The sequence below is a fragment of the Centruroides vittatus genome, unplaced genomic scaffold (genome assembly GCF_030686945.1).
Source record: "Centruroides vittatus isolate TY-2023 unplaced genomic scaffold, ASM3068694v2 contig_905, whole genome shotgun sequence".
NCBI lineage: Eukaryota > Metazoa > Arthropoda > Arachnida > Scorpiones > Buthidae > Centruroides > Centruroides vittatus.
Window position 1 is genome coordinate 703283 of NW_027122595.1, and position 27688 is coordinate 730970.

Genomic DNA, 27688 nt, shown 5'->3' on the forward strand with positions numbered 1-27688 from the left:
GTATTATTTCTCGTTATAAAATACAGATATTTAAACAATAATATTAGCAGTATAAAGTTGAATATATACTTTTTTGTATGAAGAAAAAAGACTAATTCAAGTAATGATAAATATACAAGAACTAGTTTTTACACAAAATTATGTAATAAACTATGAAATACAATCAATGACTATGAATATATTATGTATTATTGCTGTTTTAATAAATGGATTATTGTAGTTTACAGATATTTCTTAAATTACTATATGTAAATCACCACATTTATATAAAATAAAATAGCATTTGAACAAAGTAGAATAAAATATATTACTGTGGAAATCAGCATTTGTTCTTCATTAAAATTAGTTTTTGTAAGCAAAATTTTTGTGCATAAAATATTAATTTATGTAAGCTTTTGTGGATGAATTTTCATAGATAAATAAATGAAGGTTTAATTTAATAAAATGTAACTGGGTATGTATTCATTTCAAAACATTTCTCCTTTTGGAAGAGACAATTCATTCATACCGATTGATGAGCTAATGGACTAACCAGTACAAACTGGTTAGATACTGATAGATATTATACGTACATAAACCTTTTGTTAATTGATTCTATACAGTAGAATCTCATTTTATTGGATTGCTTGGGCTACCAAAAATTATCTGTTGTTCCAAGAATGTTTTGTATTGTGAACAATAGATTTTCTTCATACTCAGGAAAATATCTGTTTGACAAATTTCTGTTTTTAACTCCCTACATATAAGAAATAACTGTACTTGAAATTATTCAGTCTCTTGAGATTTCTGTCTTTTATTGTATAAAAAGACATATGTTACAAGATCATACATTATCATAGTGTGTATGACAAAGATGACAGAAATTGTATATACTGTAAGCACAAAAGAGACGAAGTAACTGTACAGTATGTATACTCATTAGCACTTCACTTGATTTTTTAAAAGTTGTTAAAAAACTAGCCCATCTTGGTTTGTTTAGATGTCACTTCTGCCCATTGAGTACAACAACTGCTTGATGTTAGCAATGTCATATACAGCCTGTTCATTTATGCTAAAAGTCATCAGGAAGGTTAAATAGACTAGGAGTTAAAATATCACTTAGTAGATTGGAATGATATAATAATTACTTTAATCAAAAACCTTAAATTGTATTCAAATAAGGTTTTAATTTGAAAAAAAAAGATTCTGACTAACATTTTTGATTTGCAGTTGGAGATGTTCTGGTATTCATTTGATGTATGTATTCTGTATAATCGATGATGAAATGATTGAATCAAACAATGACTTTTTTTGAAAAATTAAACGAAATAAATTTCCGAAATATATAAAAATATAAATAAAAGTAACAGTAAAATAAAAATAAATAGAGGTACTGAAAATATAAAAGTAATAAAGTAAACATTTAAAGCTTATATAATTATAACCAAGAACATTTTGTTATACTATCCTTACATCATGTTATGTCATATTTGGTCACATGATCATATAAGGATTGCCATGCATACGATAGTTGTTTTTCATCTTTAAAATTTATGCAGTGGCTCTTTTTGTCAGATTTAAATATTTATTTTGCTTCTAGTATCTTGATGGAGTCGGCATGTTTTGATCTCTTGATGATAGTAATCTTGTCAAGGAAGGCATGCATATTGTTATCTGTTGAGTACATGGCTAGGACAATGTTTTTTTCTTTTTGTTGATATCATGTTTGTGTTTAATTAGTCTTATTTTGTGTGATCTTGTGATGGAACTGATATATTCAAGTTCATAGCCAAATTGGTTGTCTTTCAAAGGAACTTTATATGCCCCCCAGTATCCTAAGCTTATTCGTCTTATCTTTTCCATTCCTAAGGATGTTAAAGATGTTAAAGATGGTGGGATTGCTCCTGAAAGTTAATTTGGTCTCTTTTAGATTTGTTATTTCCTTATATAGTGGTAGCATATTGTGGTTATAGTCTAGAATGATATGGCTCATGTTTCTATGTTGATTGCATCAGTCTTCATCTTTAGGGTCCAAGGTGTGAGTGTTGTTGGAAATTGTACTGGCTAAATTCCTGATAAGGTTTCTTGTGGTAACCATGTGTTGTGGATATTCATTCAAGGTGTTCTAGTTCTTTGATTGTGTCAGAACAATTTGTGAAGTGGGTAAAAGCTCTTTTGGTTAAGACCCTAAAAGCTGCAATCTTAAATATATATGTTATAGGAGGTTGCCAGTATAAATAAAGGTGTGTGTTGGTTTATATTATACTTTTGTATGGACCCAGTTATTTCTGATGTTGATTTCAAGATCTAGGAAATGTACTTCTGTGCTGCTGGTTTGATCTAATTTAATAGTGAGACCATAGTGGTGGTTGTTCATTTGTTGTAAAAATTTATTAATTGCTGTTTTTTCTTTTCATATAATAATTACAACAATAATATCATCAACATATTTTGTATATGTGTGTTTTAGGTAGAACTGTTTTTTCTAATAATTTCCTATGTAATCTTATTACCATCTCATACAGGTCACCTAGCTAGGGGATGCCCATAGTTACTCCTTTACATTGAACAAATGTGTTATAATCATACTGGAAGAACAATGAATAACATAACATATGGGCTAGCTCTAGGATATCTTTGTGCAATATTGGGTTTTTCGTGCTTGTGTAATGATAAATCTCTAAAAGTACAGAAATATGGTTGGAGGTTAATCGAAGGGTATAGAGCAGTGGAAACTAACAGTGTAACATGAATGTTATTAGATAGTTGGAGTTTTTCAGTTCAACAATTAATTGCTGTGTGTTATTGATGGCAAAGTTATAAGTTTTTAAGTATCCTTTAAGAATGTTATGAGTGGCATTTTCTGAGGGCACTTAGGAAATCACCTACGGGTTGTGTGATGATGCCCAGTTTGTATTTTTGCATAGGCAAAAAGTTTAGGTGAACCAAGGGAAGCACCTATTGCCTTGTTCAATTTTAAGTTTTTGGCTAAAGCTAAATCTGATTACAAATAAATTTGATGACATGCACATGGAGTTTGTCAAGATATCCTTCTTCAACAGACTCACAATATGTATCAGTGAGATACTGGTTCCAGAGGACCATGTAATGTTCTCCTTTCATGAGTACCATTGATATTAAAAGTCAATAAAAGTAGATCAGTGGTACTCATGAAAGATCAATGTTCACATAAAAAGAGCATTTGAATAAGTTTAGACTCAGTATGTTATTAATTGCCAAACTAAACTTCAGTTATTTTATAATTAGATATGAACATAATTATTATTTTAAAAATCATTTCTAATCATTCACTGCTTTTCCATTTATTTTATGCACTACTGCTTCAACGTTAATATTACTTTCTATTATTTATAATTATTACTAAGGCTTATATAATTTCAGTTCTGATTTAAAATATTTGATGAGAGAGTGTTTGAATCTCATTCAAGCATTTCCTTGTCAAATATCCAAACCATTTATCAAAAATCCAAGACCTGAAGATCTCCATTTGCAGATTGAAAAACATTAGTCCAAAAGGTTTTTTTTTTCAGATTAAATCTCACTGGAATTCAATTAAGGCTCTTTGATAGATGTGCTATTGCTGAAATGGGTAAGATTATTTAAGGAGTGAAGGTTAAGGTACAAATGAATTTGTTTCATAAATAAATATATTTTAATCTGTTGATTACATTTCCTAAATTTTATTATAAAAACATTAATCACTTCTAGTTATTTTAAAGAAATAATCTAGTTAGTTAAATGTATAAATTATAGCATATCATGGACATATATTTTGTCTTTATTTGTTCAAAATGGATTTATCTACTTCATACTTCTGGTGATTTTATTCATCTGAATAACTTCTGGTGAGAGCTATACCCATAAGTATGATTAAAAGTTATTTTAACTTTATCAACAAAACTGTAATCAAGAAAATTATTATTTTATAATTTCAAATTTACAAATACAAAATCGATTGATTGCTTACCTAAAACAGATTTTTTTCTTTCATTCAAAAAAGATTTATTTTTTATAATTAATCATAGTATTACATAAGTGTATTAATATTTAATCAATATAAAAATAATTTAAAATATTTGATATTTTCATAAGACCTTTATTAAACTTTATTATCCAAAAAATAATAATAATTTTTAATATTTTCTGATAAAAGTTGTAAAGATTATTATATATAGAATTTTCTAAAATTCATATTTGTAAATGAAAGAAAGTAATATTGGAAATATTTTAGTTACAATAATTTTATTAAAAGCTTCTAATATTCAATTTTTTCTCCACAGTACCAAAAAAACAAATATATATTGACAAACCAGTACCATCAGGAATATGGTGTACAGTAAGAAAAAGGAAACTTTATTATAAATATGCAGTGAAATTGCACTATACACATTTCAATCCTGTTAAAAAGGAAAAATGTAGCCAAAAAAATATACAAAATGATAATCAAGAAAGAGAAATAGCAGTTTTACAAGATGAACTTTTTCAATCTGATTTTCTTCAACATGAAACATTTGGTCAAAGTACTTCAAATGAATATAAAAAATCATCATTAAATGTGCAAGAGAATAAAAAATGTGGTGAAAAAACAATGCCTAAATGTGATGATGATAAAGATTTGAGAACAGAAGATAATTTAAAAAGAAATATTGAAGTAGAAACAAATCAAATCTCAGAAATAAATAATGATGATATCGAAACTGGAAAGTCTCCAAATTCTCCAATCTCTGATATATGTAAGGATATTAATTTGAAAAGACAACATGAAAAGGAAGAAGAGCTAACTTCAGAAATGAATAATAGAGATATGGATAGTCCAGAATCTCCCAGTTCCAAAAACAATGATATTGCTAAAGAGATTGAATCAGATAATGGTATTAATTTGAAGCAAGCTAAAAGTGATGATGTTAACACAGATCCAGAGAGTAAAAAAAGAAAATTAGAAGATGAGCATTTTATACAACAAATGACTTCTGATCAAAGGTTTGTAAACATAATATATAGCTTCAGTTTAAAAAGTTAAAAAAAGTTATCAGTTATTAGCTTCAGTTAAAAAAAAATAGATGAAATAGAAATTCTTGTTATTGCTAAATCTTAGATGAATTTCAGTTTTAAGAAAAATATGAAAAGTTATTACATAAAATCTTGAAATACAGTAGAATCCATTTATTATAATTACTTTAGGACGTGCTAATACTGATGATGATAACATTAAGTAGCATAATTACAATAAGTGAAAATTCTACTTCTATTGGCCCTGACATGAAAAGAATACATTAAAATAATTAAAAAATATATATATTTGTGTAACTTAAAGATTTATTAATTACACTTGTTATTATTTTTATTATAATAACAATTATTACTGTTATTAACTTATTTTTCAAATATACTAATTTTGATTACATTAAATGGTTGATGGTAATATCTGTGATTACAGTAAGTGGAATCTATTGTATATAGTGGATGATGATAATGCGTTCTAAAAATATCAAATATGTTATCAGGCAAAGTTTCATTGTAAAATTATTAATTTTATAAAATAATTATAAGAATATATATTTTTATTGATAGAACCTGTTTTGAGCATTTTACATTGTTATATTGTATTTGTTGGCTGTGCAAAGTTTTTGACACAATATAATGTATATAAATTATCTGCAGATTCTAGAGATAAAGACTTACACTGAAAATTCTAAGTAATGAACTTTATTATTGATTTCTAAATATGAGTCTTTCATTGGTTTTATTACATGAAAAATCACACACACATTTCAAATTTCTATCAAGTTTAACATTTATTAATAGTGATATAAAATTCTATCTACATAAATTTGTAAATCTACAAGTGAATAAATTTTTAGATCAATTTTTATTTGGAATAAATATAGTTTTAAAATAAATTTTTTATAATTATAAATGAATTGTATTTATATTTAAACTTGTTTATAATAATAATTATATTTCTTGCTTATTAAGACACACTATAATATGAAATACATTTATGATTTAGAAAAAAAAAATATATTTTTGAAGAACTGGGATATGAAATTCTAATGCATAAAATCAAACATCCAATTTTTCATTCAAAATATTGAAATATTATTATATCTTCTATAAGATTAGATGTATAGATTTTACTTTCCTGGCACTGTTATATATAACAGAGGGAAAGTATAGTGATTGGTCCAAAAATGACCCCCGAAAATTTTTACATTTTGGATCCAGTACCTTGAAACATTGATAAATGCAAAAAAATTTTGGGTTTTTTTGTGTGTATATGGGAGGGAATAATTTTGTTCACTCTCTTTGAAGCTTAACAACTCCTGTGCATTTTGTCAAAAATTTTTGAAATTTTGCAGGGAGGTTTTGTGTATTGGGATTAATGCTATTAAATTTTGGTGACTGAAGGTCCAGGGAGTAGTGGAGATAGGGGGGGGGAATATCAGTGGCATAGCGTGGTGGGGCGGCAGGGGCGGCCCGCCCCGGGCGGCACTTTAAGGGGGCGGCAAAATTTCACAATAAATAATAATAATACCTAAATAAGGGGGCGGCAAAATTTTCCTCCGCCCCGGGCGGCTGACACCCACGCTAAGCCACTGGGGGATATATATCATATCTTTAGTAGGTTCGGACTTAATGAAGATTTTACTCATTATTAGCATTTACAACTTTTTATAAAGCTCATCCCTAATCTCAAAATTAAGCTTTTTGCCATTTTATAATAAAAATTAAAAAAAAATTTAATGAAATGTCATAACAGGTGGCATCACATGAAATTTTAAATGTTACTGAGAAAGTTAAGCAGTTCGTTGCTGGATTTTTCGTTGTAAGTTGGAATGAGTTGCAATAAATTAGTTATTGTGTAATTTTGGAAACAAGTTAATTTTTATGTAGGACTCTTTTTGATGATAAAAAAGAAAATATGCACACACAAAAGTACACACAAACATGCACATGTAAGTTCAAATCTTGATTAGAAAAAATAAAACATTTGATTATACATATAACTATATATACAGTATATATAGTTATATGTATATATATATATATATATAGTAATACATGTACAGTACATAAAACACATATATACAGGTATAGGACAAAATAATAGGAACACCCCTTTCGAAATGTGTTGTACTTCGACCATCCGATACAGCCCCACCACATCTCGCAACATTCTGTCATCCAGTGGGGGTGAAAGGGAAGGTATCAGTTGAGCATTTGGTGGTGTTACAGTTGCATGAGAAAATTCTGTTCCCAGCAAAGCGCCATTATGTCCGACCTGTCTGATGTGCAAAGAGGCATGATTATTGGAGCTCGCCTCACTGGAGTGTCAGTCTCTAGAACAGCCAACCTTATGGGTGTTTCAAGGTCCACTGTGTCAGGGGTTATGACAGCCTACACAAAACTGGGAAAGGTGTCCTTTGCGAAGCAGAACAGTGGGCGAAAGTCGAAGTTGACTGACCGGGATAGACAAGTGTTGAAGAGGATAGCTGCCCGAAAACATAAGACTACACTGCCGCAGATAACCTCCTAGATGAACACCCATTTCCAGTACCTCGTATCCACCAAAACTATTCAACGGGAGCAGCATGCTGCAAGCATTCATGGCCGAGTAGCCATCCCAAAGCCATTAGTGTCACTGCAGAATGCTATGAAGCGACGACAGTGGTGTCGAGACCACCGAAACTGGACACAACAGTAATGGGAACAGGTCATCTGGTCTGACAAATCATCACTTACATTATTTCAGACCACCAGATGTGTGTTTGTCTGGCCAACACCAGCAGTGGCATTTCATGTTGACTGTCTGGTTCCTACCGTGAAGCATGGAGGGGGCTATGTGATGCTGTGGGGAGCGATATTATGGTGTGGCTTGGGGCCACTTGTAGTCCTGAGGGAGAAGGTCAGAGGCAAGCATTATTCTCACAGATCATTTACACCCTATTCTTCATACTCAGTATCCTGGAGAATGTCCTCTATTCCAGGATGACAATGCCCCTGTACACACTGCTCGCTGTGTTCAAACATGGTTGGATGAGCATAATGATGAAATGGAACATCTTACGTGGTGTCCTCAGTCACCTGGTCTCAACGTCATTGAGCCTGTGTGGGGTTTTTTAGAGAACAAAATTTGTGCTCAGTTTCCTCCTCCACGCACACTACCTGAACTCGAGACTGCTCTGCAGGAGGAATGGATGCGAATTCCCTTAAACTTTCTGCACGACCTTTATTTGTCAATTCCACGTCAGATACAAGCTGTAATTCAGGCCAATGGTGGCCCAACTCCCTACTAATAAATATTTTGCATTCTTTCACAGGTGTTCCTATTATTTTGTCCTATACCTGTATGTAATATGTATAACATATTACATATATAACTGTATGTACTAAAATAAACTCGTATTTTAATCATCTCAACAATACCCACTTCACATTGCCATTGTTATGCTTATTCTAACAAATTTTAAAGTAATTTCAGCTTAAATTATTAACTAAACATTTGTCTACAGTGACAAGTTGAGGAAAAATTACATTAAAACTATATTATTTAGTAACATAAATCAAATAAGATGAATACATCAAGTGATTCACTTGAGACTGATGACTTTATATATAAGCATTATTTACACTTTTCTTTATGTAGTAATTTATAATTTATTCAGTAGATCATATGTATTTTACTCTGATTGGTCTGACTAGTCATTTAAAGTATTGTACAATAACTATAATGCTGAAGCTTATCCAACCTTATATCACCTTATTAGATACAAGATGATTTTTTTTTTTTTTTTTTGTGGTAGATTTTTTGGAAAAAGTGTGTCTTATATGACAGAAGTTACAGTAATCTATTTTTACTATAATATTTTCAATGTTCTCAAATAAATTTTAGATTAGAATTTAAACAAAATAAATTACTTATCTTTCTTATTATTTAAAGATTGAGAATATAACCTTTAATTACTTTATATTTTTACAATAATTTCAGTTTATTTTTATTTTAATTTAAAAGTTAAAACTACTGAACTTTAATAATAAGAAAAGTTATGTTTGTTAGTTGATAAAATTATTATGTTATGTATAAATTGGTTTTAAATTCTAAGTTGTATGCTGAAAAAAAAGCAATCAAAATTTTAATGTATTAATTTAATTACAGTTAAAAATATAATTTTTAATTTTCTTCTAGTTTTTTTCTTTTCTCCTTTTTCTTTCATTGTAATTGCTATTTTAATTAAATATCTGCAAACCACATCAGGATAATGATAATACCATGCACAAAAACCAATGCTATTTTAATTTTTGCCAAAATATTTAATAGTAATTTATAGTTTTATTAAATTTAGTAATTTACTTAAAATTATAGTATACAATTTTTATATTCTGTTTTGTAAATTTATAAAAACAATATTATAAAACATAATAACAAAGTGTGTGTAGCTGCAGCTTTTTTAAAATGATTTTTGTTTTATAGTGTGTTTATATTAATTACAATAGTTAAAAAAGAAAATTTAATTTTATATCTAATAGTTAAAAACCTATTATCTAATGTTTTTTTTTAATTTATTAAAGAAATACTTCAAGCCAAATAAATGAATTAGAAATTGCTGAAGATGGAATTATTCTGGAAAGTAATTCTGATGATAGTAAAAGTTTGAAAGAAAATATTCAGAATTTGAAAATTTTGGAAGTTGATCACACTGCTGAAAAAGGATTGGAGCAGTCAACCACAGAAAATGAGTGTCAGTTTAATATTAATAATGTTTCTGAAGATTCTGAAGATGATAACCTTGTTATAGATGAAAATTATACAACTCCCGATGTTGATGTTACTAATGATATATCTCATACAACCATATCTTCACCGCAAAATGATGCTGATGATGATGATAATGATGAAAGTACAACTAATAAAGCAGTTTGTTTACAAAATGAACTTAATAAAACTCAAGATAGTGATTGTAGTGAAGTAATAACCAATAAAACTGCTGAATGTATATCATTTCCAGACAGTATAAATCAAGAAACTAAAAGTAAGTCAATAAAATTATATTAAATAAATTTCATTTATTAACAATATTTAACATAAAAAAAAGGCATACATTGTATATATAGTTGAAATAAATATAAATAATATATTGTAATTTTAAATATTTCAGAAAATGGAAATAAAGATACAAAAAGTAAGTGATGAAAGTTATGTTACATCTTAAAATTTTTACATAAGTATTAATATTTTATATATATTTTAGTATCTACATTAGATGAAATACTTTGTTTGCAAGAAGAAATGTTAGGTACAAAAACAAAACCTTCATTAAATAAATCTCAAGAAAAATGTGAAATAAATACAGGTATGTTGGAATAAATCTATGATATTATAAATAATGATTTTCATATTAAAATAATGCATACAACAAATTATTTTTCCATATATTTTCCCAATTGATATAATTTGAAATTTATCAGAATCTTGTTAAAAAAATTAAATTTTTAACTGTAATTGAATATACCATATATTACTCAAAATTGAATTTTATTTTGAAAGAAGATTAGCAAAATTTTTAAGCAAATTTAGAAAGAATAAGCAATTATTTATTGTGACATCATCACAATGCCGGGATGCAATTTTTAATTATATTTTTAATTTATTTAATTTAAAATATATGCTCTCCACAACAAATTAGCAGCGTCTTGCCCCTGTACATCATACTTTTCCTGATAAATTTTTGAATTGAAATTACATGACTTCCATTCTAGACTGGAAGTTCGTATATAGTTAATTTCAGGCCTCTTGCCTCTAAGATTTCCATATATGGTCTCAACTTTCATCTATCTAACATCGTTTTTGAGATTATGGAAAGACAGACAGACAGTCAGTCAGTCAGTCAATATCATTTATTATGTACAAAATCGGTACATGCCTCGGTTCTGCATTGCACTGTTGGGGGGGTGAAAACAATATACAGTTAAATTACAAGTTGTTTACAAATACAGATAATTACAGAAATATTTAAGATGCTAATTTGGGATGATAAATGGGAGTAGATACAATATGAGGAGTAGATACAAGTGTTAGTACAGTTAATTTACAGCTTGTTTGCAAATATTTGGGTGATTACAGAATTATCTAAAATAATAAAATTCTTGGATGATAGTAAATTGATGAAATATAATGATACAAGTGTTAATGTATAATAATATAACATAAAGATGTGGTTGGATGCAGAAATGGAATTAAACACAGGAGTTACAAAACTTGTGAGTACATAAAACAAATTGTAAAATAGGTTACAGTAATAAGAGGATACGAAACAAAATATAAAGTGTTATATATAGTTGGAGTTTAAATACAAAACAATACAGTACCAAAAAAAGTACAAAACAATACAGATCAATATAGAAAGCAGATACAATTGATGTAGCATATGTGCAATATTTACAGTAGGGCTAGAGCAGAGGCAGAGGCGATGAAACAGGAGGAAATGAGAGAGGAGCTACTCTCTCGTGGTGGTGAGTGCAATGTATTCATAAGCACGCGCAAGATTTACAAAGACTGAATATAGTTCCTTGTGTTTAAAGAGGTCTAGCTGTTGGCATGGCCAGGAGATGTTGAGTTTTGCTGAAGTGAGTTCGATTTCAAGTCTTTCCTTTTGTATACAGATACATCTGAAAGATAATGATCAGGGCCATCCACCTCCTTACAGATGGCACAAAGAGGATTCCATTTTCCCATAAACTGGTTTAGATAGCAGGAGAACCTCCCGTGACCGGTAATAAACTGCGTGAGTAGAGAATTGTTGTTAATCCAGGTATAGCTGCGGTGCTCAATGATGTTGGGAATGAAATGGTAGGTTTGGTTGCTATGATTGAGTTGTCAGGAGTTTTGCCAGTGAACATCATTATACAGAAGACTAATGATTTTGTGGTGACTGATTTTGTTGTAAATGGGCCGCAGCGCACTGTTGTTAGCGGCTGCCTTGCCAGCTGGTCTGCTCTCTCATTTCCGGCAGTACCTTGATGCCCACGGACCCAGCTGATGCTATAACTGTTGGATGAATTATGGGTGAGATTTTTGATCTCAATAGTGAGAGGATGAAGCTGCCTGCTGTTGATCAGATTAATGGCAGACTGGCAATCAGTGAGGATGGCAATCTGTTTATTAGTGGAGTTCTGTTCAGACCAGCTTATTGCCATGTGAATGGCCTCAAGTTCAGCCTGAAAAACACTGCAAAGATTATCAAGCCTGTACGTTTGGTGATGAATCTTGTATTTTTCTTGGAGTACAACAAAGGCGCAGCCAATGTTTCCATTAATTCCTGAACTGTCTGTGTAGATTTCCAAGTCAGGTTGATAGGCATGTCAGTGCTGATGTAGTAGTGGATGTATGGGGGAGTAAGGTCGGTGACTGGATTCATTCTCTCATAATTAGTGGCAGGAGTGTTGCATGTGATAGTACAGATATAATGACCAGTTTTGAGCTTCCAAAGCTCATGCCTGGCTAGGGTAATGTTGGTGATAGGCGGTTTACGAGTAATGATTTGTAGACTCCTGTTGGGCATGGTTCTGTAGGCCCCAGAGATAAGGATCAAGGCTTTACGTTAGGACGATATTAATTTCCTGCTTGGGTGTACCTTTTTGGCAGCCCAGCCCCAGCTGCCACTTGCGTAGGTAATGATGGGAATAAAAATATGTTTATAAATGATGCTAACAGCATCAGATTTTAGGCCCCATTTCTTGCATGCAACTTGAGAAAATGCTTGGAAAATCATGTTGGTCTTGTTAGTTATATGTTTTATATGTTCATACCAATTCAAGCGATGGTCAAGCCAGATGCCGAGATACTTGATTGTTTTTTCCACTCTGATGGACTGATTATTCATTCAGTTGCAACATCTTTTCCAAACATGTACCACAATTTTTTTCTTGTTTGAACAGCATTTTGGTTTTTTAGTTATAAAAAAGCAAAATATGTGGAAAATGATGCTTTCGATTTTCCAAATTTGATGGGACACCGAAAAAAAAACAATTGTACAGAATCAAACAAAATTTTTTACAAATAAGCCTTAAAATGTCAGCTGTCGAAGTATATAATGAAAATGTGGTTTAAAATAAAATTGGCTGGTAAAATACATCTAATTCCTCTAGTAATAAAAAAGCGAAATTACTTTCCGAACAACCCAATAGTTAATGAAACTTCTGAATGAAAATTTTAAGTTACTTTTGCTTCATAAAAGAAAATAGATTTTATTTGATTTCATTTATTTTTTATTCTAAATTTTTAAAATTAAAATTATTATGTTACTGTATTATGTTCTTTAATTATTTTTAATTAATGAAAATTTTTAAAGTAATTCTGTAGAGAGCTATAATTATAACTGCAATATGAAAATAAAATATAAGAAAAGAATTCTGAAAAAGTGTTCTGAATTCATGTTTAAAACATTTATAGTATTTTCATATGTGCTTATTTCATATTAAGCTAAATAATTTGTTAGTTTTTTGCAGTTACAAATAATTACTATTTATTAAAGAGCATTTAAAGACTGTTTATTAACTACATTTGAGAAGCTACAAAAAAATTAATAATATACAATCAAATGTTATAGTAAAATAATATGCAAAATGTCATATTGTTTAAGCTTGTAGGAGGGCCTAAGAAATCAGATGTTTCAAAAAAGTTTTCCAATATATTCAAATCATGAAATAATTAGTCAATATATGGATCAAGGAAATACAAAAATTTAGATATAATAAAAAGAATAGTGCCACAATGGCCAATTGAAATATTTTTCTCAGAAAATATGATTATTTTTAACTGTTACTTGGATCTATTATAACCTGTATTAAGTTGTACTTGGTGAAATTCTGAAATTATGATCTATTGATTTATTACTACAGTAGAGCATCAATTATCCGACTCAATTGGGGACTGGGGTTGGTCAGATAACTGAAAAAACTGATAACCGAAAAGTATGAAAAAATACATTATTAGTATAGTATGTTAGTATATCTCATGTAATTAGTAGTTTAGTATATCGCTATTAACCTACTTCGCATTGAATTTTCATCGATGTTAAGCCTAACAAAATTTTTTTTAAATACTGTAATAATCGTCGCTATTGTATCGTTAAAAATTATTTTTTTATTTTGCACAAAATAAATACAGTACTGTACTGTATATTGAAAAATATAAAACAAAAAAAAATATATTCGGGTTACATATTTTACATAAAGTAGGCCTATACATTAGAAAAAGAAGTCCAAAATTTTCTTTTGCTTCACAGCTGACACTTATTTTTTTGCCACTAAATCCCGCACACATCTTAAAAACAGCAATTGGATAGCGTCATTAAATAAAATTAAGCCTCGTTTAAATACTGGCCTCCCTTTTATGATCGAGCCAGTGTTGCCAGCTAAAACACACAAAAATTTAACAAAAATAATATTAAAGTAGCTAAGACATAACCAAATATTGTAGCACCACATCATTAGCAGACATTTGAATTTGCTGACTAGAATGCGGTCGGTTAACCGATGTGACGGTTGATCGGGAGTCAGATAATCGATGCTCTACTGTACTACTAAAGAAGCTCGAGAAGCTTCATAATCTTTAAATAATTTTTATAATTATAAACGGCCAATATGCAAGTTTTGATGATATTGATATTATCAATGTGTATTTATAATATTGAAGATAACTGACTCTATTTAATTTACATAATTTTTAGAATCAGATGCTTATATAGAAGATCCAAATAAGTTTATCTCAGCTGATTCTTTACAAAATGAAAATGTAACATATAATTTATGGCAATTGGATGAACTTAAGCTTCTTTTAAGAAGTAAACTGGATTGTAAAGATGCTGTTAATCATAAACCTGTAAGTAATTAAAGATTAATTTTATAACAGCCAAAAATTGTAATGCTTTTAAATAAATCATATTTTGTTTAATTTTTTAATTTCTAGGAAAAAAAATTTTACTAATAAGAGCCTAATGTGAGATGTATGTTAAGAATTGTCAATTTAGATGTAGTTCCAGAGATGTAGTCAATTGTTTTCTCATTTTACGTTTTATTGTCATTTAAATGTTTGATCTTCTTATATTAAATATTCTATTTAATTTATTCATATTATTTTTAATATTTTATCAAGTTAGCATTCATAATCTGCATAAATAATCTTATAAAAAGTCCAAGGTTTGTGATTATGTATATGCTATGCTATGATTAAGTATTAAGTAATATTACTTAATAGTTACTTATTAATTACTAAATATTACATAATAATTAATTAGCCTTAAATAGCATGATAAAGGAAACTGGCTGTTCATTTGATATTTGAATTAATTATTGGATTAGTTGTTTGTGATTATATATGCCATGCCAGGATTAAAGTGTAAATTGGCCAAAAGCCAAGATAGGCTGTGGGCATTGTTGTCCCCAGTGAGCACTATGGGTAACTGGTAATAAGACTCAAAACATTCACTGATTATTGATAGAAATAAATGAACAAAATTTTTGGTTATATATACCTTATATATCATATTTTCTTGAATCTAAGGTGCACTTTTTTTAATCTATTTTTGAATGTTCAAAATAGAAATGTCTCAGATTTGCTGTCTAAAATAACAATCAACAGTCATCACCAAGGGGTTGTATCATATGTTTATGGCTATAATGTTCAACAATCACATCAGTTTAAATGAGATTTACTGGTTCTGAAAGTTTAATTATGACTTCTTTTTAATATTTAAGATATAGCATTAAGAAGTGTATTATGTAGAAAAGTGCTGAAGTGGAGCTGGTAAATATTACTTATTGTGTAGCATTTATATTATTTTTTCTTACTTGTTAATCAATTTTATTATGTTCAAACATAAAATTGATAACTAACTAAAAAAATTTTTATCCATAAGAAAATTTCAAAATCTGATATCAAACTTATGATACATTGTAGAACTGAGGAAATACAATATTTGTACCTCTCAAAACAGTTAAAGGATATTGTGATATCAAAATTATTTTATTGGAATATCAAAACTATCAATTTGATTTTAATACTTGTATTTTAGGAACTACATTTAAATGCTATTTATATTAAATGTCTGATTATTTGTTGAATTTTATTTTTTGCTTATTAAATACACTATTATTTTACTAGATGCAAGATGTCAATTTATCCATTAGAGTTAATTTGTCATGTCTTTACCATAAACTTTATTAAAGTATTTACATTAAGATCTAATACATTTTATTATTATTTTTCTCATTATTACTTTTTATAAAACAAAACCATCAATTCTATTGAAGTATTAAGATGATATTGCAAAATGTAATTATTTTGAGCAATGTAATATCAATGTTATATGGATTTTTGAAATCAAGTTATTCTGAATAATTTGTTGTTATAACTACTGTAGATTTGACTAAAATAATTTTGAACTTACTGTACAGCTGCTTAAAAGAACTAATTGAAGGATATGTGTGGCAATTCTAGGTGATTTGACTTAGTGTTATAGTATGCTGATACAACAATTTTTAAAATTTAAGTATAATTAGATCTTTAATTTTATGTCATAATTATGGGCTTATCAGCTATTATAGACAAGTTATTTAACTAATTCTGATTATTTAAAACTTAGAAATTCAATGTTTTGAAAACTAGTAGCTAAGGTGTTAAATATTTCAGAATTGTATCATTTGCTTTTTGCCTGCTTTTTAAGAAATTTAGCAAATAGAATATCTTGTCAGAATTCTGATTTACTTTCAAAACAATATAACTGATGGCAAAATTTCATATTTTTGTTTGGATTTTTATTATCTATTTATGTAGTATCAAAGATATTAGTATATAGTATTAGTAGTATTTAGTAAGTTATTTTAAAATATTTATTTTTTTTAGAGATTTCTATTCTCCAAATTGGAATATCAAGCACAGTTTGGTTGTGAAATTGTAACAGAACGTGATTTAATGAATGAATGGTTAACTCTTCTCACTCATCCCAAAAGTACTGGATTAAGAGGTATAATATTGATTCTTGTGAATACCATATTTTCTGGCATATAAAATGACTTTTTAACCCAGGAAAATTATCTCAAAAGTCAGAGATGGTCTTATACACCAGAGTCGTCTTATAGGGCGAGTACATCCCAAACACTATTTTAACTGTAAAAGTTGGGGGTCATCTTATACACCGGAAAATACAGTAATTTATATTAAAATATAATTGTGATTTGTAAAGTTTTTATATAACAATAAATATTAAATTGTTTAGTTAGAACTGATGTTGCAACATCAAATGTTCTATTAACTGAAGAATTAACTTTGGAAAAATTGCAGCATTTGACAGAAAAATTTCAGTAAGTTTAAAATTTATAAATTTTATTTATGAAATGTTTGATTACTTATATTTGAAAAACCACTCATATTGCTTTGCTCATATTTGCATATTAGTAGACATATGCAAGTATGTCTACTAATATCAGTGTTTTAAAATACCAGTATTACCAGTATTATAAAATACCAGTATTAATTTTTTGATTTATATCATTCTTGCCTCTAAATTTTTAACAAAATCAAGGTAATCACTTTCTCCTCTTTGGTGATACAATAAATGTGTTAAGCTTATTAATAATTACATAGATTGATAATCAGATGTCAGTTGGTGTGGCACTCATGCTAAATCAAACAAAATGTTCAATGTTTTGGCAACACTGTTTATCAAAATTTGATGGGCTTCTCATATCAGTTCATTCATCCTTGCAATGTTCTGGATAGTCATTACTATGATAGGTTGACCACTTCCACTTGCATAAGTTGCTGATTCTTTCAGAAAAGTGTCTTTATTATTTTAGTGAAGTGGTGAAGACATTTTGCTATATATTTTGCTAGGCTCTAGGTTCCTGTCCAAGGGTCCATTGAAATCTAATAGTCAAACTTATTCTTGCATCCAGTTTTTCAATTTGTGCATTGCCATATTTAGCAAAAATTGTCAAAATATGGGAAAGCTCACTTTTCACAGAAATGGTCATAACTCAACCAATTCCATTTTACTGTAAGTATGGTTCGAAGGGTTACTGTGTGAGACAGTTATGAGAAGGATGATGTAACTATATTTTGGCATAAAACTGGTGCCAATATTTGCACTATGATAGCAAGGAAAAAATAATCAATTTTTTTTGGTTTGATTAAAACCAATACTAAAACCAAAATATTAAAACCAAACACTAAATTGCAATCGATTTGAGTTTACTTTTAAAAGATGAAAAGTCTCTGATGTATGGTCAATAGAAATGCTAAACCATATTCATATTTTAGTTCTTGTCTACTGTGTGTTTGGGAGTGGGTGACTTTATATGCCCAAACCAGAATTCTTAATCAAAAATCTTGAGATCACTTTATTTGCTAAATTGTAGCTTAGAAGTCAATTTTTTATATAAACATGTGCACACGTGCTAAAAATGTGATATCATAAAAGTTCACAAGACTTTGTGCCATGTTTACGAATAGTTAAATAAATCAAATAACTGTTAGTTTAAGTAGCAACAGTTTTAATAAAAAATATTTTTAATTAAATATTCTCAGTTTAGAGAGAGAATATTGCTTTACTGGAACTTAAACAATAATTCTAATTTAAGCACTTTTGGATCAGACCCTATCTCTAGATACACTATGAATTGTAAAAATGAGAAAAAGAATACAAACTGTAAAATCATATGGCAATTTGAAAAATGGAAGCGTTTAAAAAAAATTAATTTTGTAACAATGGTTTTGTTAAAAAATGAAATTAACATAATTTACAAAGCAATACTTTAACTCCTAAAGATATGAGTTTATTAAAAGTTTTTCAAGATTAATAATTAATAAATTTTAATAAATCAATAAACTTTTTGGAAGCAATCCATTTCCATATTTATATAAGGATTGTTCTTTGTTTAAGCTTCAGTAAAGCAGGGTTTTTTCCTCTCTATTTTTTTTGGAATTTTCATTTTATTCTCAGCTTACAGTTCAGTTAACACTAACTTTCATAATTTCAAGTTTGTTCTGCATCATTCTGCAATATGTTAACTGACTTCTTATAAGCTTAGAATGGTCAAATGATTGAAACAAAACATTTTTAAATTTATTTTCCTTATTAACAAGAATATTTAAAATCATTAATTGGAATTTTATCTTTTGCTGATATGCCAATGTTCAGGATTCAAAATTTGATTAGAATCATTGAAATTATATTTTTGTTAGATGTGATGTAATAAATGGCAATTAAAACTCGAAAAAAAATTTTAGAACCAAGTTTTTAAATTCAATGGAATTATTTAACACAGCAAGCATCTTCAGTTTCTTAAATTATTTTCAGATTATAAAACTGAAATTAAATAGACAAATTTAAAATATGTTGAAGTGTTTTTTTTTTTTTTTGTTATATTGTATTTAGTTTTGCTTGTCTAATATTGACTTTTAAAAGGCCAAAAATGTGCATTGTGTTAAGTACTTCTATGGATTTAAAAGCTTAGTTTGGTTTTCTCTCTACTTTAACTGAATATTAGTTTATTAATTTTTAAGATTTACAATTTTTATTATTCTAGAAATTATTGCAACTTTTTATTGCTTAAAATTTATTATAACTTACATAATATTGTGAAATAAACATTTTATCATTTACATGAATCAAAATATTATAATGTTTTAAAATTTAATTATATGTGATAGTTAATAAATATTTGTATTTATTTTTTTTAATAGTCCAGAAAGATATTTATGCTGGCTGAAAAACTTATTTAATACTTTAAAAGAGTAAGTAACATTCATAAATTTATATTTTTTAAATCTTAAGCAATTAATTTATGATGATTTTACTTGCTGTATTATATTTTGCTTCCTTTGCTCTATTCTCATTACTTACACCTTATTATTGAATTTTTCTATAATATAATGGTTGATTTTTATTCTTGTTTACAATTATATATTAGAATCAAAGTGGCAACTCAATTATCTGAACTTGATTTCACCAAGGGTCTTTCAGATAAATAAAATTTTGGATAATCCAGAAACTTGTGTTTTGGGTACAACATCAGGCACTGTGCATTTAAAATTTTATGAATAAGTAGCTTGTTACACTTGGCAATGCCAGATTTATAAAAGTACATGTTGCAGTAATTGTTACACCTGGTGTTATTAATCATAAATTTCAAAAATGTATGTGGTAAAACCTATTTAAGGAACATTATCAGAATGCTTATGAACTATATGGAAAGTATGTTCTTGTAAATAGTGAGTTTTATAGAAAAATTAACAGAATAAAGTACTATTCAGAAATGAAAAATCAGAATTGTTAGATGTGGAAAACCAAACACTTATATAGCTTTTACAGTGTAACCTTTTTGACTTGACACACAAGACTGCTGTTTGCTCCTGTTGCAGTAACGATATAGTGCTTTTTTTTTTCTTTTTTGTACTTAAATTGCCTCAGGTGAAGAATAAAAACTGTTTTTTCTGAATTGTTTTCTTAACTTGCAGAATAAGGTCACCAGTATAATAAGTCCTTGTAGGCAATTTAAGTACAAAACTATATGATAAGGACACAAAGGCATAAAATTTGATATAGTGCATCTATTTTGTGCTCTATATTATTGTCACAGTTATCAAGTGAATATAATTTTTGTTTTTTAAATTATATTTTTTTTTTGTCTGAATTATATTTATTTATTTTTAAAAAATTTTGCCAACAGATGGCACTACATGTAAAGTCAGCAAGTTGGATTTATGTAGACATTCATTGATATATTGAAATTAAATCAATATTTAGATTTGGTATGTATAACAATATATAAGTTAGAAGTACATTAACATAACTGTCGATTTTCATAGCAATTGGTCTGATGGCCTAGGATTGCATAGCAAACAAACAAACATTTCTATCTTATAATATAATCAAGATGGTTTGCTAATGATAATAAAAATAATAATCGCAGAGCCCAAACAGTTAGGAGTTGAAAGTTGAAATTTGGTACCCATTTATGGTACGTCATGTGAATGCACACTAAGAAGGGATATTTTATAAATTCCATCCCACAAGGGAAGAAGAGGAGAGTTAAGTTTTAGTCAGTATAAAGTGTAAATAATAAAGAAGGAAAATAAATAGTGCTATATATAGTATACATTTTGACAATTAATAAATATTTTAATTATTTTCCCCTTTTGGATAACCCAGAAACAATAAATCCAAAATAAACATTTTAAGTTTGAAATATAATGTTTCAAACAAGTTTTTTTAGATTTTAGAATTTAAAATTAATCATTTAATTCAAGTAAGGTTATCATTAATTATTATGAAAAATTTTCTGATTTTTTTTTTATAGGTTACTTAAATAAAAAAATCTTTTTAAATACTAAATATTTATTCAGTTAAAATTCAATAATGATTTTAATCATTTTTTTTCTAACACATATCCTATAAATAGAATAGTGAAAACGAAATTTCTCATAAATTTGACCCTAATATTATAATATAATCAAGATCGGTGGATGATGATGATGATAATAATAACAATAATAATAATAAGCACAGAGTCCAAACAGTTGAAGTTGAAAGTTGAAATTTGGTACAGGGTACATCATTAAAATGTACACTAAGAAGGGATTTTCTGAAATTCCCCTCCACAGGGAGAGGGAGAAGGTTAAGGAAACCTTGAACTTGGATTTTACTGTACTATTTTAGATACGGTAATGCAGTTATCATATTTGAAGGTTACTCAAAATCTAATGTAATGTTATGTATATATGACCTTAATCACAACACTATTTACAGATGATGTAGTAATTTCCGTTTATATGGCAAGTTGGTCTTTGTGTATTATACTTTATGGCAGTGTTTCTCAACCTTTTTCTCATTACAGACCAGTAATTATATGTGACTATGAATTAAATGTAAAACAATAAAAAAAATTGTACTATCATTTTTTATTACTATAAGTTAATTGCTATAATTCTATCAATATAAACATGCCTGTATATATGAATTCTCTAACTACAGGAGACTAACTATATTAGGCAATTACAAATTACATAAAATATTTTTATGTTTATTTTGCAGATTAAGTGATGGTCAATATCTTCTTACTCATCAAAAATGTGAAGATGCAATAACTCTTTATTCTTCAAAGAAAATTAATAATAAAAGGTATTTTCTTTAATCTTGCTTATTAAATTCTTATAGCCTGATATATATATATATATCAGGCTATAAGATATTTATTATATATATATATATAAAATACCCCATCATACTTGACAAATAGACAAGTACAAAAATGCAAAAATATATAAATATTAATGTGTGTGGCAATGAAATGCTTAATTTGTGATTAGTTAGAATTTTTAATTTGTGTACAGCTAAACAGCTAATAGAAACAGTAGTGCACCATTTAAGCACATTTAATATAAATTTTAAAAAGTATATAGTTGGAATTACTGACAATGGTGCAAGCATAATGATCAAATTTCAACAAGAACCTCCTAATATTTATAATGTGTGTTTGAATCACACTCTACACTTAGCCATTTGCAATGTATTCTATAAAAAGAAAAATATTTCTGACATATGAGATCAAGATGATTTTGATTATGTTGAAGATTATTATTTTTCTGACAAGATCAATGATGAAGCTGAAGAAAATGCAGAAGTTGAATTAACAAATGTCGACAATTTAATAGATAATGTAAAAAATATTCATACTATTTGTTAAATATTTTAAAAATTCTATGGTGCAAAATAATCTTTGTTCTAGGAAATAAACTGGAGCTAGTGTTAGACATAAAAACACATTGGAATTTATTGCTCCATGTGATTTCAATATTTTTAAGAATATCTGATATCATTAAAGATGTTCTTGAAGATATTGGAAATATACATTTAATAGAAAATATTAATACCGAACTATTAAACGAATTGGCCAATACTTTAAAATCCATTAAATTAAAGATTGAAGCTCTTAGCAGAAATGACAACTGCTCAATTAGCAATTAATTTTATGATTACAAAATTAAGAGAAGTAAATGGTAATGTGAATAGAGAGTTTTTAATAGTAATGGAAACTTGAATAAATAATTGCAATAACAAGAATTAGAAGAGCTGTTAGACACTCTGATAAATGCTACTATACCTTTAAAGAAAATACTAAATTTTACAACAGATATAATGAAGAGATTGTTTGATAGTGAAAATAGCAAAATAATAAAGGGGAGCATTCACCTGAATTTGAGATGAATGTACACTGTTAACAATGGAAGAAGAACTAAATCAAATATTAAAAATAACAAAGGGCTTAATCTTGCAAAGTTCCCAATATAAATTTGCTTATCTGAAAAAAGAATTTGCTTTATTTTCAAATACGAAAATAAGAATGGAATGGAATATTTAGAAAAATTATACCACACATTACTGACAATGAAACCAATGTCAACGAATTCCAAGAGAACATTTTCTGTTGCAGCTAACTTTTGTATGAAAATTTATTCTAGACTATCAGAAAATCATTAAATGCATTAGTTTTTTTAAAGTTTTCTTTTTTTAGGAAAAAATAATTTCTTTTTAATTTTTAGCAAATTAGAGTTAAAGTTTTGTTTTTATAAAATATGTTGAAAAACATAACTTATTATTTTTATTTAATAAATACTTTTTCATATATACTGTACACTTTTAAGTCATTTCCTCTCAAAACATTTTATTTCATTATGGACCCGGATTCAGAACCGAAAAGCAATTTAAGACATGACTCAGACTCATAAAGTCCTAAAAGACCAGGTCTTCCCAAACACTACACACACAGTATTATACTACAGTACATTTCAAAGACAATTAGAAAACAAAACACACAAAATATGCTATGACAAAGTTATAATTACAGGTAAAACAACCCATCACAATAAAGCTTGAAATATTTTAAAATAGCTGATTGATTTAAAGTATATTTATGTCATTTCTTTAAAGTTAGTTGTTATAAGTCTAAAACTTCAGCACAAATAAATTATTTGAAAGATGATTATATCTACTATAAGGTACATAAAGATGATGGTCTAGTACTGTGTAAGACTCTGAAAGGTTGCCATTCCTGGAGTAGGACACAAGCCATTAGTTACAATAATAAATGTGATAATGAAAGCATTTGTGAAATATTTCAAGCCATTGAAGAAGCTTAATACTTATATGGTGCAAATGTTTCATATTGGAATTCTGTCTAAAATTATATTAATTATATTATAATTTAATACTTCTTCTTCTCTCTGGCCCTCATAGTCCTTACAGGACCTTGGCCTCATCCAGGATTTTCACCCATTCCCCTGTATTTTGAGCCTTCCTTCTCCAGCAGCTCACACCCATCCTTCTCAAATCATCTTCTACATCCTCATCCCATCTTTTTCATGGTCTCCCTCTCCAGCTTCTCCCCTGTGGTCTTTCTCTATACACTTGAGACACATTTCTCTCCGGGTCCATTCTTTCCAAATGCCCAATCCGTCGAAATCTCTCTCTTTTGATTTCTGTCACAATATCAGAATTTTCATATAAATCTTCAAGTTCTTTATTACTTCTTATTCTCCACTCTCCTCTCTCTTGTACTGGCCCATATATTCTTTTCAAAATCTTCCTCTCAAATCGTCTCAACTGCTTTTCCTGCTTGCTTGTCAGTGTCCAGGCCTCGGAGCCATACATGATTACCGGTCTTATAATAGTTTTATAAATTCTAATCTTACTACATCTTGATATTTCTTTAGATGTTAGAATTTGTCTTAAAGTAAAATAGCTTCTATTTCCTGCTGTCACTCTTGCCTAATTTAATACTCATAATTTAATACTACATTTATTTAAGCAGATATTTTTTTTCCCTGTAGTTTGTGAATAAAATACAGAAAGGTGAAATTTTTATATATTTTTCATTTACAAATTATTTTCTATTTACAGTTACTTATTAGTAAATGCAAAATTTAAAGAAATAACTGGTTGTAAATTTGCGAAACGATTTAAGCACTTTTAGAGATCTGGCCAAGATTGGCCGCTTTAATTTTCTTGTAGATAAAATAAGTTCTAAGAGATATTAATTTAAACGAACTTTTTTCAACAAAAAAAAATCAAAAAAATTTTTTTTCATTTATACATAATATACTTTATTTATATTTATACTATATATCCATGTATATGTTAGGCTCAAAGAACGAAAATGCTCGTTGAGCGAAAAAAACGTCCACAACGCATTATGGTCTCTATAAATCATCCATATTGCGATATTCGTGTTGTGGCCCTTGTAAAAACAGCCACAACACATTGTGACTAAGGATGTATTAATAAGCAAAATGACCAATTACCGATTAATTGGTCATGCATTATCGGCCGATACCGATTAATCAGCCGATTAGTGTTAATAATTTATTGTATTAACAGGTAATTATGATTATTATCACATAAAATTATATATTCTTAATAAAAATATAAAATTTCATACGATAAAAATAATTTTCAATATGAAGCTATTTTTTCTTTTTTAGATTTATGTATTAAATTAAAATGATAAATTATTATTTTGGAAAATTTTTAAATTTTAATTAATAGCCAAATCCAAACCCTCATGGCTTCCAGTATTGCTTGGAAATTTTTTAGGAAAGATAAAAACGAGAAGATTTCCAAGTTCAATTTGTGCCAGGCTTCTATATTGAGAGGTAGGAAAAATGCTAAAATTTTTACCACTAAAAACATGATAAATCATCAGAAAAAATGTCATCATGAAAACTTTTTAAAATAAACGTAAAATATGAAAACAGAAAGTTCCGAAACGAAAGAAGCTGGATGTTTATCAGTAACAACGGAAATTCATATCCAAAGACAAGCTACTTTAACTCAATTAATAGAGAAGAAAAAGTTGTGGGATATAAATGATCAACGATCCAAAGAAGTTCATTACGTGATTGGAGAAATGATAAGTGTAGATATAGTCATACTCTGTTGTGTCTGATTTTTAATTTCAAAGATTACTAAAACAATCATCCCTAATTACAATATTCCCAACAAAAAATATGTTTTTGAAAATATCACCCCTGATATATTTTAAAAAGTTCAGTCTAAAATTCAGAAAGCTATTGATGATGCAAAATATATTTCTTTAACTGCTGATATTTGGACAGCAACTACAAATAATTCTCCATCTTTAAATGTAACAGCCCCACTAGTTGAAGGATGATTTTCAGTAAGAAAGAGCTGTTTTGAGAATTATTACCTTTGAAGGTTCCCACAAGCTACATGAATCAGTGAACAGATAAACATTGTTCTTGAACAGTATAAGTTGAAAAGTGAGAAGATATTCTTAGTACTGAGAGATTCTGGAGCAAATATGGTAGCTGGAATCAGGAATTGCAACTTAGAGGCATTATCATGCTTCACACATACACTGCAGTTAACACTAAATAAATGCAAATTTTCTCAACAAGATGTGAAAACTGTAACCACAGTTAATAGAAATATTGTTACACATTTTAATCGTTCTGCTGTAGCTATAAGCAAATTGGAAGATTTGCAAGACAAGTTAGGTTTGCAGAAACACAGATTCAAGAATTCAAGATTTTTCTGCAAACCTAACTGGAATTCTATATACTACATGTTGCAAAAAAACTTGGAACAGCAAAAGGCCCTTGTCACATATGATATAGATAATAAAATTTCTACGTTCAGCACATATTAGTGGTCTCTAATTGAAAAAATTGTTCTACTTTTAAAACTTTTCGAAGAAATTACTGTGGAAGCCAGCAACCGAGAAACCACCTCATCTTCAATAATTCACACAATAGAGACTGAAATTATTCTTATTATCAAAAGCAAAGGGCATTAGTTCCTTTAGTGGCATTAACACCACAATAGGACTAGAAAATTCAATTAAAACAAGATTTTCAGTATATATAGAAAACAAGTCTTTATGCTTGTCATCTTTATTAGATTCAAGATTCAAAATAAAATTTCAAAAAAAAAAACAAAAAAATATGGTAGAGGAAATAAAAATATGGGCAATTGATAGCTTAGATAATGTTGATAATTCAAAATCTCAAGAAGAATTAAATACTGAAGCTTCCATTTCTGGAGATGATCAAGATGGAGTTCTAAGTTTTTCTAATTTATTTGATGAATTAGTTTCTGGTAAACGAAAAAAATGAATAAGAGCATGTTTTTAAAAAGGAAGAAAAAACGAAACAAACGAACAAACGTTTCGATCAAGAATTAGAAAAATATTTACATTTACCTCTTATACAAAGACATAGTGGCCCATTTTTGTGGTGAAGTTCAAAAGAACTTTTTCCTAATTTTAGCAAAATAGCTATGAAATATCTAAATGCCCCAGCATCTTTCATTGAAAGTGAAAGAATTTTCAGCACTGGAGGTAACATTTTTGAGCCGGCAAGAAATAGGCTATGCCTGAAAATGACGAAATTCTGGTGTTTTTGCATCACAATTTAAGGGTTTTAAAGTTTGAATATTAAATTTTTATTGGTTTTATATATTTAAAGTTTAAGCTTTAAATAAAAGCGATAGCTCTGAATAGGTTATATTATACCTTATAATATGTATTGATAATAAAATAATTTAATTTAAATTTTTTTTAATATTCAGTTTGTCATGTGATATATAATAAATATATAACAGAAATTTAT

General features: G+C 28.2%; 1 protein-coding gene across 1 annotated transcript in view; it reads left to right on the forward strand.

The window, feature by feature from the left end:
- Ice2 (Interacts with the C terminus of ELL 2) overlaps window positions 1-27688 on the forward strand; it is a 105651-nt gene that overhangs the window by 37989 nt on the left and 39974 nt on the right. Inside the window, exons 8-16 of the mRNA XM_067281115.1 lie at window positions 4281-4980; window positions 9571-10031; window positions 10158-10181; window positions 10251-10352; window positions 14730-14881; window positions 16904-17024; window positions 17277-17361; window positions 19745-19795; window positions 22095-22181. Coding sequence (XP_067137216.1) covers window positions 4281-4980; window positions 9571-10031; window positions 10158-10181; window positions 10251-10352; window positions 14730-14881; window positions 16904-17024; window positions 17277-17361; window positions 19745-19795; window positions 22095-22181 — 1783 coding nt within the window. The remainder of the gene's footprint in view (window positions 1-4280; window positions 4981-9570; window positions 10032-10157; window positions 10182-10250; window positions 10353-14729; window positions 14882-16903; window positions 17025-17276; window positions 17362-19744; window positions 19796-22094; window positions 22182-27688) is intronic.